The sequence below is a fragment of the Eublepharis macularius genome, chromosome 5 (assembly GCF_028583425.1).
Source record: "Eublepharis macularius isolate TG4126 chromosome 5, MPM_Emac_v1.0, whole genome shotgun sequence".
NCBI classification, from domain to species: domain Eukaryota; kingdom Metazoa; phylum Chordata; class Lepidosauria; order Squamata; family Eublepharidae; genus Eublepharis; species Eublepharis macularius.
Window position 1 is genome coordinate 33,195,092 of NC_072794.1, and position 14,373 is coordinate 33,209,464.

General features: G+C 42.1%; 1 protein-coding gene across 1 annotated transcript in view; it reads left to right on the forward strand.

Annotated features, from left to right (window-relative positions):
- Positions 1-14,373, forward strand: part of HMCN1 (hemicentin 1) — a 278,171-nt gene that overhangs the window by 83,987 nt on the left and 179,811 nt on the right. The window contains exons 12-17 of the mRNA XM_054980206.1: positions 6,374-6,515; positions 7,919-8,046; positions 8,687-8,800; positions 9,733-9,891; positions 11,198-11,392; positions 12,444-12,542. Coding sequence (XP_054836181.1) covers positions 6,374-6,515; positions 7,919-8,046; positions 8,687-8,800; positions 9,733-9,891; positions 11,198-11,392; positions 12,444-12,542 — 837 coding nt within the window. The remainder of the gene's footprint in view (positions 1-6,373; positions 6,516-7,918; positions 8,047-8,686; positions 8,801-9,732; positions 9,892-11,197; positions 11,393-12,443; positions 12,543-14,373) is intronic.

Here is a 14,373-nt window from a genome sequence, read left to right on the forward strand (position 1 = left end):
AGGGATGTCTAAATTGGCATAAACCGGGGAGTTGCTGTTTCACACAAATGGCTCTTTATAACACTTCATGCTTGTTTCTTGTTCCTTAATAAAAAGAGAAGATATTTGTTCGAGGGTCTCTTTCAATGGAAAGGGAGTGGGGAAGTTTATAGTTCTGGCGTCTCTCCCTCTGATCTGAAATGTTGGACATAGGGAGGAAATCATTTCTAGGTTCTTGTTTTGTGTCCAGAATATGAAGAGGGCTGCAAATGTATTGGGAGACCTCCGACCCCCCATAAAAATATATGATAAAAAGAAATTATCCAGAAGGTGTGTTAAAAATCTGGGGAGAGTGTTTGTGGAACTGATCATTTTTCCTGTTTAAAATAAGCAAACTTGCCATGGGAAAAACAGCATCCCTATTAGTTCTCTGCCCTTACTGTGTCACTGGCTACTACTGGGACAGAAAACAAAGTTAATAATTGCTGCCAGATGTTGCTGCTTTGGCTCTTGCAGCATGTTTTGTTGATTTTCCTCAGGGCCAACCACCATAATGTGCAAAGTATGTGTCTTAATCAAAGGCCATTATTTCTGAGTGCCTCTTTAGCTGTGTAATACAATAACATGGTGTTGTCAGAAGAAGGGCTGTCCGGGCACAGTGTGTACTCCCCGTTTGAGCCAATCTCAGTTTCCTAATGTCAACAGGAGAGTAGATCTTCCTCAGACCTACAAAGCATTTCAAACATCTCACCCCCAGTCTATTTTGGCAAGGTTTAAAACAGAATCAAAATAGCCCAGGCAGCTGTGCACATGGCAAATCACTTCAGAACAATTCTGTCATATACATTGATTTTTTGTAAAAAAATAAAATAAAATCTGGATTTGATTCTAACCTTTTTACTATAACGGTTTAGCCTGTCAGCTGTATCTTTCCTCACATGATCTTAGAACGATTTAGAACAATTTAAAGCTCCTTCACGCTTTACTCAGCAAACATGTTTGACACAGCTGTATTAGTGTTCCACTGGCGTTCCATTGCTATTGTGTTCTCTGTAGCAATAAACTTAGAAGAAGTCTGAAGAGCAAATGTACCCACCTAAGCACTTTGGGACATGAATCATGGATGGGGGGAGTCAGGGATCAGTAAACCTCCAATTTAAAGAGCTTCATTTGCTCTTCACAAATCTGCTACAGGAAACACCAGCCAGTATGATTGCCATTTAATGGGTGAAGCATCTAAAACTGTCCTGACCTTTTTGAAGCAAACAAGACATGTGCAGTGTAGAAACAGAGGATGAAAGTGGGCTGTTTGGGAATCATATCTTTGACCATGTTCTTACATTACCTTTAATTTTTTATTTGCCTTCTTGCTATGCCACAGCAAAATGCTTCTATCAGGTCAATCTGTCAGTGAATCAAAACTGTGCAAGAAAAATGCACCAGATTATATAAAGTGCTTTGATCAGATTATGTAAGCTTTGAGATGGGTCTATCTGAATGGAGAAACTGAGAGAGGAGAATATCAAACAGGGGTGATGGAAACATTTTTTCTTATATTTATATCCTGCTTTTCTCCCAAAGTGGCCTTTCATGTCATCCCTCTCACTAAATCTTCACAACAACAACCTTGTGAGTGTACATTAGACTGAGAGATTGTGACGGGCCCAAGATCACCTGGTGGGCTTCCACGGTTGAGCAAGGGATTTGAACTCAGTTATCCCAAATCCTAGTCCAGCACTATAACCACTTTGTCTCGCTGGCCCAACATAAGAGTTACCATCTGAGATCAGTGTAGTGGTCCAAGTGGATAGCCAAATGCCATGGAAGGCCTATGAGCAAGGTCCAGTGGCAAACCACCCCCCTCCCATTGCTGTTCCTTAGCAGTGGTTCTCTTTAGTCCTTATGGCTAATACTCTTTGATGGACCTCTACTTCTTGAATTTGTCTAATTAATTTGAATAGTTCCTTTATATTTTAATTTAAGAGTTAACTGCATCTGGACAGATGAGTATGTGTGTTTGATATGTGAATGAGTAGAATATGAACAAACAGAAGGAAATGTAAATGATGAACATGCAAGTGGATGTGTAATTGCGTAAAATATGCAGGTCAAAACAACAAGCATGTTACTTCAGGAGCTCCAGCTGCATTCAAACTCCTTCCCCCGGCCCACCCAACCCAAACCACCTGGCTGCTCTTTGTATATCATCTCAAATCTATTCAGCAGGACCACCAAGCTGACAGTAGAGATGCACAGATTTCCTTGGTTCCATTTTTTTCCTGTCTGTCCATAGATGGGTAGTTCTCCATCAGTCTTCCAATTGTCTTTGAAAGTTTCTTTATTTTGGATCTGTGCATATCCTGTTCTGTCTATTCAGTTAACATTTATTATTTTCCTCATGCGAATGATAGAACAAAATATAGCTTTCGAGCGGATAAGCTTTTGAGAGTCAAAACTTCAATATATCTGACAAAGTGAGCTTTGACTCATGAAACTTATATCCTGGTTGGCCTTTAAGATTCTACTAGACATGAAGTTTGTTTTACTACTACTAACAATAATAATAATGTTTGATTGATATACCACCCTTCAGGACAATTTAATGCCCACTCAGAATGGTTTACAAAGTGTATTATTATTATCCTTACGACAATCACCCAGTGAGGTTGGTGGGACTGAGAGATCTCCAAGAAGCTGTGACTGACCCAGAATCACTCAGCTGGCTTCAAGTGGAGGAATGGAGAATCAAACCCGGTTCTCCAGATTAGAGTCCTGCCACTCTTAACAACACCAAACTGGCTACTACAGACTAACATAGCTACCAACTATCTTCATGAATGATTGTTGTTTCTGTTCAATGAAGATGCAGCTCTTAAAGTTAAGATCCTGGGCTGTCTCTTAAAATTCCTTTTGAGAAAATGGACGTATGGGAAAAACTGATCATTTGGATAGAGGTGTAACTGATATGAATTTTTTAAAATTCAGTTTTATAGTTTTGCCATGGTCCATATGAGGAGATCTGTATTTAAACAAGCAACTTTTTTTAAAAAAAAGCTATAACTATAAAAATATTTAGCAGCAGGGAGATGCATTCAATGTGATTTTCATGTCTGTGAACTCATTAAAAGCTCTAAGGTACACAAGAGGGAAGATACTGTGTACAGCACAGACAAAATTATTGTGCACTTTTGTTTGTTTGTTGATAGATGAGATAGTTGGTTTGTTCAATGAAAATTAAAAGGCAGTAATTGTTTGGTGCTTCAACAAACTTCTGTTAAACAGTGCCTCTAGCTAATATATCTTTCTATTAAAACATAACATCTTTGAAATCTATTGCTTTCCACCTTGACCCCACAGGATGGGGCAAGCTGTAAGTAAATATACTTTTTATTGGACCAGCTAGTCTATAAAAACTCTGGATGCAAACTTTTGAATTTACACTCTACCAGGGTTTTTTTTTCTAATTCTCATTTTTGCAAAGTTCCAACTTAGGGGAAAAAAACAATGTATTCTCCTGAAATGTGAGAGTGAATGATGGGAAGTTCATACTCCAGTGTCCCCAAAGAGAAACCGCTTGAAGCTTGCAGGAAGACGGTTGTTTCTACGAATTGTTTCTTTTGGCATTAGCTACAGCTAATTGCACAGGGATCTCTCAAGTGAATCTCAAAATGGAAGGAGTAATTCAAGTTACAAATTACAATGTTCCTATTGGTATTTTCAAAATGTCAGTGTCTTATATGTGGTAGCCTTGTAGAGAAGGATTATGGCTTAGTGGCAGAGGACACATGTATTTCATGTTTAAGACCTGATGTGTTCTGTTAAAAGTTCGCAAATCATGGTGACATTTTGCTCACAATGAAAGACAGTACTACTTAGTTGACTGGACTGCTGGTTTTGACTCAATACGACTCAATGTAATAAACAGATCATATGATAAAACTAATTCCCTGCCATCTCATTTTCTATGTGCATAGAGGTTTTTTTTCATGCCAGTGCACAGAAACATGGGGGTACAATTTCTTCCACCTACAGTTGGCAGTGGTACATTCCAGGAGAAGTTTAGCAATGTGATCTGCTGTTTGCATAAACTTAAGATTGGTTTCACAGTGCCTTCTTCCCAACCCCATTAACCAATTGTACAGGTTGATGGCAGAGATTCTTGTGGGCTGAAGCTTTTGTGAATCTGAAAGGTACAGGTGGACTCTGCCTTGGATTAAACCTGCTACCTTATAAACATAAATTGCGTTTGCGCTGGCACCATAACTGTGGCGGGTCTCACTCTTCTGCTGGCTTGCATTAAGCTCCATTGTCGGTAGGCCTACATGTCTTTCTGCAATTGATTGCCATCCTTCAAACAAGCCTGTTCGTTCTGTCTGCACAGCCACATGTTTTGGACCATTTTCATCCTAGAGATAGTCATGCGACTCTAGTAACTCCAGGGTGGGCCCTTCAGGTCCCACTCCTGTGCTGACAGCTTCTCTGCTGTGTGGAGGTTGAGGGTTTCAAGGTTGGAAGCAGTCAAGTTTAGGAGGAGGAACGTGATCCTTAGAAGGGACCAATCTAATAGCCAAATGGCCCTGAGCTGAGGATACTTAAATCCAGAAACTGAGGCCATGAACAGACAAGACGGATCTTCCAACACTCTTGAAAAATGCCCCAAGTTTGCAGGAAAATCTGAAAAAAAAAGAATACATTGAGGAGTTAAAGAAATCCCAAAATGATAAAAAGGAGCACCTGTAGCTTTAACTAGATTCCCTCAGGAGCTGTTCCTAGGCAACCATAAGCAGAATTCCAGGCTTGGTTTCTGTCATTAAAAGGCAGGGGAATGGGGTGGGGCCATTTCCAGGGTTGGTTTGGCCTTTGTGGAACTAATTGGGGCCAGGCCCAGAAGTAACCACCGGGTGACTTGATACCACATGACTTGCATGACTCAAGCCTAGCTGCTTGCTACTGTTCAAGAGCAGGCCCCGCCACAAGCCAGTGTAGTTTAGTGGTTAGAGTTTCACAGTAGGATCTAGGAGACCCAGGTTTGAATCTGCACTCTGCTGTGGAAGCTCACTGGGTGACTTTGATTCAGTCACACACTCGCAGCCTAATAGACCTCTCAGGATAGTTGTGAGGATAATATGGAGAAAAGGAGTATGATGTAAGTTGTTTTGGGCCTCCATTGTGGAGAAAGGCAGTATATAAACGAAGTAAATTATTGTTGAAGATGGGGGCAGATAACAACTAAATTGTTTAGGGGGTTTGAAGGAGAGAAGGAAGTAGGGAAAGGTGAACACATGGATGCTTCCAGGAGGAGGGAAAGAAGAAATAACCTGGGAAAGGGATACAGGGGACAGTGGGTGGCTGAATTATTAAGCATATAGAGAGTGAGGTCTGTGACAGGTGTTTTGATCACATGTTGATTTGTCTGCCTGGCATGAAGGTTGTGGGCATCACACACTGTCTAGGTAGGTTGATAAATAGTGCCGGGAAGGAGTTAGTGGTCATAGTGCATTTTGGCACCAATTACATGTGAACGTTGTCCTGTGGTCCTGGAGGAAAAAAATAGGTTAAAAAGTTAAAAACTGGGGCCTCAAACGTAACGTTCTCAGAACTGATAATAGTTCCACATGCAGGGACAGCTAGACAGGCACAGATTAGGGTTCTTAAACCATGGAAGGAAAAGTGGTGCCGAGAGGGAAGGGTTTAGATTTGATAGAAACTGGGGAACTCTCTGGAACAAGCTGAACCTGTACCAAAAAATGAGCTGCTGGTACTTAATAACAAAAAGGCTGCAGAACGACTTTTAAACTTTCCAGGGAGGAAGCCAACAGGACCTGAGGAGCTGCTAGTTCAGGACAACTCAGTCCAACTGCACTGGATCAATTGGTCACAAAGCCAGGCAGAGGGACAGTAATCACAGAGTCTCTCTACACAAGGCATCTTACATGGGGATGCGCAAGTGAAAGATCTTACACTTGTTCTCCCATTGTGGATACACATGCACTACTAGGGAGACAGAGTACACTTGAATATAAAACCACACACAAAGTAACTCACTTGAGTGTCCTGGTGTAAGATGTCTTGTGTAGAGAGATTCCTAGACTTGTTTCTGAGTGGGGCTCAAGACCTGGTGAGAGATATAGATGTTGTTACACTAATTGGGAATAGTGACTACCATGCTATTAAGTTAAGCATTTACTCTATGATAGCTCAATGAAAATGTCAACGCATGATGCTGCAGCAGTGAAAAAGGCCTGTCTCCCCTCTTCTCTCTGCATTGACTCGTCTACTGGGATGTACTTAACTCTTAGTTCTGCATATCTTAAGCTAGATTCCCCTGAACAATCCTTTTTCATGTGGAACTCTTAAAAAAAATAAGCAACTGGATTTTTCTTTAATTTTATAGATCCACCCAAAGCTATTGTCTCTCCCAAGAACCAGTCATTTACCAAGGGATCTGAGGTATCCATCAGCTGCTCTGCAACAGGTTACCCAAAGCCAATGATTGTTTGGACTCACAATGATATGTTTATCATGGGCTCTCACAGGTATGCAAACCCTTCCTCCTTTCCTGTTTTTTCGTTGGAAGAAAAGTTCATGAGGCATAGTGAGGCATGAGGCAAAGTTCATGTTGGAAGAAAAGTTCATGAGGCAAAGTTCATGAGGCAAAATTTTTCACTTGAAAATGTTGGCTACAGATGGTTTTATACTTTTCATGTTTTTTTTAACATGCACCTTGAATTGACAGTACATTGCCATGGGAAGCCAGGGATGCTCTGGTATTCAGGTAAAACTCTATGGTGAAACCACAGAGTTTTGCCTCAATACCAGAGCATCCCCGTTATCCCCTGGCAATGCACTGACTTCACTTCCAGGTGTCCAGGAGTGATGTCAGCACATCACTAGTGATGGAGAATGTTGACAGTGAGCCCTCCTGCAGCCTGGCAAATTCTCCCACCCCCTGCCAGTTGCTAGGGGGACCTGCCAACCCTAGTGCTTTCTGAGGATTGGGCTGAAAGTCTATGGAAACAATGGATTTCTTAGAGATACTTGTTAGAAAAAGTTTTCTTCTGCTGTGCATGAAATGAAGCGATCGTGTCCAACTTGACATAAAATCTACAGAATCCTTACGTAGTATTTTGACATGGTGTGAAAACAAGGATGTGTGCAATTATGTGAGAAAAATGATTTATTAAAATGTTTGTACCCCACCTTTTTGCTTGGGCAAGGCGAATTACAGGTAATAAAACTTTACAAATTAAAAGCAAATAAAGTAACCCCCCAAATACCCACCTCCTAAAAGATGCCGGTCGTTCATACCCCATCAAACCTTTTGGAAACAAACAAGGCTTGTAGCACCTCCTACAGATCTCAAGAAAACATATACTTATATATTTCTTACCCATATAAGTTGCATGCATACACGAACTCCCACTCTAACATGCCGCTGTGCTGTGCAAGTCTTTCAATAATGTCATGAAAGTTGTTTCCACATGGGAGGTGATTCTCATTGTGGCCTCTGCATGGAGTTATTCCCCGTTCTCTCTCCTCCTGCCTGCCATTTCCTCCTCCTTGAAAGTTTTTTGACTCACTAGAACATATATCACTATAGTTTTAAAAGCTATAGAAACATTACTACTACTGCTAATCTTTAAAAAATCCTGGCAAAAAGCCTGCCAACAATGGGGCAGGCAGGGAAATGGCAGGGAGGTGAGGAAACCCATGCCTTCCTATCCACACCTCCCCCAAGGTATTTTTGGATACAATCATTTAGGAAAGATTGCACTAGAGGAAATCTGGAAGTGGGACAACCAGACACTGATGTTGTGCAGAGACCCTAAAAAGAACCATTCCTGTTTGGGGCAGAGTGTGGAGCGAAGCCTCTGTGTATGAGCAAACCAAGATTACCATTGTCACCTCCAATTTTTGAAGATGCTTTGTTGACACACAGGTACAGGCTCACTCCTGACGGCACCTTGATTATCAGAAACGCAGTCCCCAAAGATGCAGGAGTGTATGGTTGTCTGGCTAGTAATACAGCTGGCACAGTCCAGGAGACATCGGTCCTCACATACATTGGCAAGTATAAAAAGAAACAGTCTTAAGTCAATTGCTTTCTTTAATATCTGCTATGTGTAACTATTCAGAAAGCTGAAGAAGATCAGTGTGCAAACATAGGAAGCTTGCTTTGTCCTGAATCAGATAATTGGTCTATCTGCTGTTATCTGCTTGGATGTGACTCAGCCCTGCTATGTAAGATCCCTTTTTGGCAGTCCTAGAGATCAGACCTGCACCTCATACGTATCAGTGAGCAATGGCTCTCCCCATTCATTCTTAGTAAACACATGAATATAAATATGCATGCTACAGGTTGGATCCAGTGATTTGTCAGTAGAAGGAACACAGGTTGTCTTCCCATTCCCCCACCCCGCTAATTTCTTCTGACTCTCAGAAAGTGGATTCCTAGGGTCAATGGGACCACATGGATAAAAAGCTTTGTGGGTTGGGGTGGCTAGAGGGAGGAGGGGCAAAATTGCTTCCACAAGCATAGGTCCACCAATGGAAGGATGCTGGCAATTTTGTCCCCTTCACCTTCCTCATTGTAAGGCAATGGAACTGTGAGATCCAACCCTGTATTCCCAAGGCTAGCTCTTAATTTTAAACTAAGGTTTTAAGTCTGCACTGGATCTCAAGGATTCTCCTCTTGTTCCTTTTTCAGAGAGCCCAAAGTTGACAGTTGTCAAAAATGATCTTCTGATTGCTCTTGGAGACACAACTGTTATGGAATGCAAAACCACTGGAGTTCCACTTCCTCAGGTTAAATGGTTTAAAGGTATCTATAGACACTACTATGTCTTGTTTGGTTTGCTTTCCCCTCCCCCAAGTATAGGAATTTCTTCAGTTCATCAATAATACATCAGGATCACAGATTTAGTCTTATGTCTGTATGCTGGGCCTAGATGATTCACTGGACAATATTGCCCAGCACTCACGGCCAGTTTGAAACAGATATCACAGACTTGTTATCTTAGATAGACCATCTCCCTGTGAATAGATTACTTCGTGAATATGAAATAGACTTCCCTCTTATTCATGAAGTAGTGTGTTAATGTAAGTGAAAAAATAATTCTCATTCTTATTGGTTGTATAAATGGGCCCAAATTCAACAATGTGATCTTCAGTGGTTATAAGCTCCACTGAGTAAACTTGTGTAGAATTCTGAATAGACCTGCAAGATTTGGGTCCAGTAGCCCCTTAAAGACCAACTAGATTTCCAGGGTTTCGAAAGTCGAGACTCCTTCAGATTAGACCTGCTTCAAGGATGGCACTAAAATGTCCTAACTGCTGAAGTAAACACTGAGGTAAATCCTTTCCTGCAGCAAATGTTGCACTACATCCCACTCTTAACAGCTTCTGAGTGGTAAAATGTAGTGTTTGCAGCTTGTTGGGAGCCATCGTAGTCACCTGTAAATATATAGTGAAGCAGTACCATTTTGCTGTCTCAAATAGCAACGAATTTTGCTGTTCAGCTTATGGAACAGCAGGATTTGAGACCAGTGGCAGAGATCAACAAGGCTTTCAGAGTGTAAGTTTTCAGGAGTCAGAGCTCCCTTCAAGGCCTTGTTGATCTCTGAGGTGCCACTGAACTCAAATCCTGCTGTTCTACTGCAGACCCACACGGCTACCCACCCAACTTATGGAAAGCATGTGAAAAAAAGTATTTTATTAACCCTTCGCTGTTGTCGTTCTTTTGCCTGGAACTAGGAGATTTAGAGTTAAGGGCATCAGAATTTCTCATTATTGACGTCCATCGGGGACAGCTGACGATCCAGGAAACGCAGGATTTGGATGCTGGTGACTACATGTGCATTGCAACCAATGCTGCAGGGAGCGCATCTGGCAAAATCACCCTTGATGTTGGCTGTAAGCATCACAGCTTCAGAATAAGACGTGCACATTATGTGAGCTTGTATAAAAGAAAATACATCTCTTGTGCTGTTGTGAATGCTCCTCCGGAGGATCCCCTGATCTTTAGTACTATCTTTTAGGAGAGCATGAGAGGCACCAGTGAGAAGAAGGGCTAGAATGTATGTGTGGAGCATTATGTGTGGCCCTTTGGATCTCAGCCAGTTGCAATACTGCATTTGTGTATTCTGGCTATAAAATCCGAAGAAGAAAACACAATTTCCTAACTCTGCTAGGAATCACATGAATCTGTGTCTATTGCAGTATGCTCCTAGCTCTGGTTGTGCAAGTAAAGCAGAACCAGAGCTAGGGGCATACTGAGTTAGATTTATTATTATTATTTTGTATATCTCTTATATACATGATCTTAAACCTATGAGGTTTGGATGCACAGGTGAGTCATGGAACTACACCTGCTGGGTCATAACTCATAAGCATTTATAGAGCTGCCATTTTTATTTAAATTTGGAATGTCCTGCTGCTAGTGTACATACATACAGCATAGGGGATCAATGCTGGCTTCTCTCTGTATGCATGCTGAAAAGAGCAGCAGGGTGGTAGGATTGCTCAGCAGGACAGAGAGGATTCCTCTGTAGCGTAGCAAGGTTCTAGCTTCTTCTCTCCCTGTTAAATGGCTATGACGTCATTGACTTGCAGCCATTTGCTTGCAACTTAGGGTGTCCCATATTGCTGTCTGGGTTAAAGGGGAGTCCTGGCTGTGGAAAGGTTGAAGACCACTGCTTTATATGGTACTATGGATATGAAAAATACTTTAAATCAAATGTTTGTGTTTTCAGCTATTCTCTGAGAGGTTTTATTATTGACTATTGCTTCCAATCTGCAAATAGAGGTGTGAGGCTGAAATTTAATGACATACTTGTCTAAGAACATCCAATATGTTCATGGCTGAGCAATGATTTGAATTAAAGTCTCTGTGTCCAAATGTAACATTTCTTTTACAGGGTCATGCTGAATCATGAGCCTACTATTTGAACCTTGCAAAATATAAAACTTGGAGATAGATCAAGATGGGTAGCCATGTTAGTCTATCTGCAACAGTAGAAAAGAGCAAAACGTCCAGTAGCACCTATAAGACTAAAAAAAATTGTGGTAGGGTATGAACTTTTGTGAGTCACAGCTCACTTCTTCATTTAGCCGTACAGAATAAAACTTGGAAATGGTGATTCACCGATCTGATGTTGCGAAAGGAGTTCTAAATTCATATTACTACTTTTTTTCTTTCTGATTTACCTCCTATTGACAGCTCCTCCTGTTTTCACACAAGAGCCCAGTGACGAATCGGTGGACATTGGCTCAAATGTGACACTGCCTTGCTATGTTCACGGTTACCCAGAGCCAAAGGTGAAGTGGCAACGCATGGATGGCTCCTCGCTTTTCACAAGACCCTTCGCAGTTAGTTCCATCAGCCAGCTAAGAACAGGCGCCCTTTCTATTAACAGTAGGTAGACAAATCTTTGGGTGTGAATAGAGAAAATAATGTAAACAATATACATTTCCGTTATTTAATTGAGAGTCACTTTGCATGCTACTGTTTTTAGACAAAGGAGTATCTCTTAATCACACTTGCTACTCCTCCCAGGGTTGTACTCTTGTCTTCCTCCAGTGCCCAGTTGTTGCACCCGCTTTTTGGAATGGGCTACTAAAGGAAAGAAGAAGAGAGCTATCTCACAGAAAGTGCTCTAAACTTTCAAGTCTGTTCAGGCTTTCAGCAAAGTTTTTTTTTTCTCCTTTCGGTGCTAATAGGCAGATTCCCCTCCCCACCCCTGATTATATTTTGGCTATTTTTTTATTACTCTTTTACATTGAAATTGACTGTAAGCTGCTTTGAACCCATTTGGGGAGGGGATTGAAGAAATCAATCAATTATTAAATCATAGAAGCGGTCAATCTTTATACACTGACCTGTTCCTTACAAAGAAATGTAAATGTGCAGAAATAGCATGGCATAAACCTGCAAAGATAGTTTCAGGTATCTGCAATAGAACAGCAGAATTTGAGTCCAGTGACACCTTAGAGATTAGCAAGATTTTCAGAGAATCAAAGCTTATATTAGGGTAAATATATATTAATATTGGGCTAAATTCTGGGAAGATATAATCCATTAATTAAGACTACAGCTAGTTTTTTCTGTTAAGTTTATGCTTAAATGCCTTTGTTTGGCCTCAGCTTGTGGACAAGAAAAGTATATAACAATTTTTCATAAACTGGAACAAACTACCAAGTACTTTGCTATATGCAACTACTTTTAATTTTAGTTAGTTATGTACATCTTACTGAAATGAAAGGATGTTGCTCAGCTGTATTACTTGGTGCCTGAGTTTACTTCAATGTGTTAGAGTGACATAACAGTCTTTCAAGTTGCTTGAGAATTTTGGTGATAAAATAATAGTCAATATATATATTGGCACTGATCATTTTTTGTATGTGAGAACTTTCACTAGTGCAATGCTAATGTGCTAATCATTTTGTTTAATTTGATCAAATCTTAGATTTGTGGGTCAATGATGAAGCAACCTATATCTGTGAAGCTGAAAACCAGTTCGGGAAGATTGTCTCGCGGCCGGCTACAATTACAGTGACGGGGCTTGGTAATCTCTCTGCTGTTTTGGGTTTTTGCTCGTTGGTTTCTATCCATCTGTTCTGGATCTAGAACAGAATTAAAGATTTCACAGTGTCATTCTGTGTAGAGTATATTCAGCAACTGAAACAAAGGAAGAACTAATAGTGCTATATCAGATTTACCTTTGTTGATTTATCTCAACATACATGAAGCTGCTCTCTACAGAGTGAGGCCTGTACAGCACAATAGTGAGGGCTGCTGAGGAGAAGGTGGATGGCTGCTGGTGCAACAGTGAGACCTCTGATCCATTCTCTAAAGTGTTTCAGCATAGGCCAGGGACCAGGAAAACATCTGGCAGGGGCCTGCTCTATCTCTAACAACTGTGCCATTGCACCCATAAGTCATCATAGGGTGTGATGGTGAGGCTTTTACATACAGGGGAACCAACCAACCACAGGATGGCAACTACGGGGACCTGACCCCGGGGACAAGTGAACGTAGGGGTAAGGAGGGGAATGGCCATGCCCATGGAACACAGCTCACCCCCTTAAAGGCACAGGGTCCCACCAAAAAGAGCATAGGTAACAGTGAATAAAAGGAGGGAAAGGAGTCCCCACCACCCCACACACCAGGAGTGAGTCCAAGCAGGTCCAACAAGTAGAGTTCCCCATGTGGGGCAAGGGGATGACCCCCCCCCCAGGAAAATGGCATGAGGATTGCAAAAGGAACAAGTGCCCAGCAGTTACTGGCAGGGGCTGCTCCTAGCATCATGAGCATGCTGCCTAGGCTGGCCAAGGGGAATGCCCTGGGTGACCTCTGCCACTGTTGTAGCTGGAAGGGGCCACAGGGGCGGTGGGGGGGCAGTGTGCGGCCATGGATCACCACTGACAGGTCCTCCAGTAGCCCCTCCATGCATGTATGCCTACTATCCACCCAACGAGAGCCACCGGTTGCTCCAGGTTCTTAGTAGCCATTTCCAGAGCTGCCGCCGGGCCCTCCAAGCACTGCTGACTCTGGCATACAGCATCTCTCCATTTGCACCATGTCTCAGCCTCTCCTTTTTGATCACTGCCCATATGGAGGAGAAAGGGGGGGATGTGCTATGCCAGCCACCTGGCAGTGATTCTGAGTACCCAACTTTCCCAGAGACCACAGTGGCCACAGCACCTGGATCCGTGCCTAGCTGCTCATCTACCCCACCAGCCTTCCACCATCCCCCATGGCCCCCACCACAACTCCATCAAAGGACGTGGAGTCTGCCTGCTGCAATGCCTTGTCCAGAGCAGCGTACTCTGGGGTGTCTCTGATGTCCAAGTCTGGAGAAGACTGACCTGGCTTCTATGGCCCATCTCAAAAGGCCAGGGTGTGAAGATGCTCCATGACACTCATGGAGAATGTCAGAGCAAAGGAGGGTGGCAACAATGAAAAACACATCATTCATTTAGTTCCACTTGTGTCATAGAGACCTATAGCTATGCCCCATGACTCCAGCCACCTCATCTCCATCTCTGTCTGCTTCCATAGCCATTGCACTGGGAGTGGCTGCTCCACTGCTGACTTCCAACTTTTCCTGGCTTGCCACTGTGGAAAAGGCAGGAGGGATGTGGGCTGCCATGGGCTATTTTCTACCACTGAGCTGCAGCCCCCTGTTGGCAAAGTGACAAGTCATTTGGAAAGCAGAGCAAAAAAAAAAAGTGTTGCATTTAGATATTTAACTAGATTTCTTCCATCCTACCATTAAAACACTTCTTTTGGAAATCAGAAATATAAAAGAAATCCTGAGATCACATATGAATGATCTCAATGACAAAAAGAACCAATATGATATCAACACAACTAGCTTATTCTACTTGAAGTTC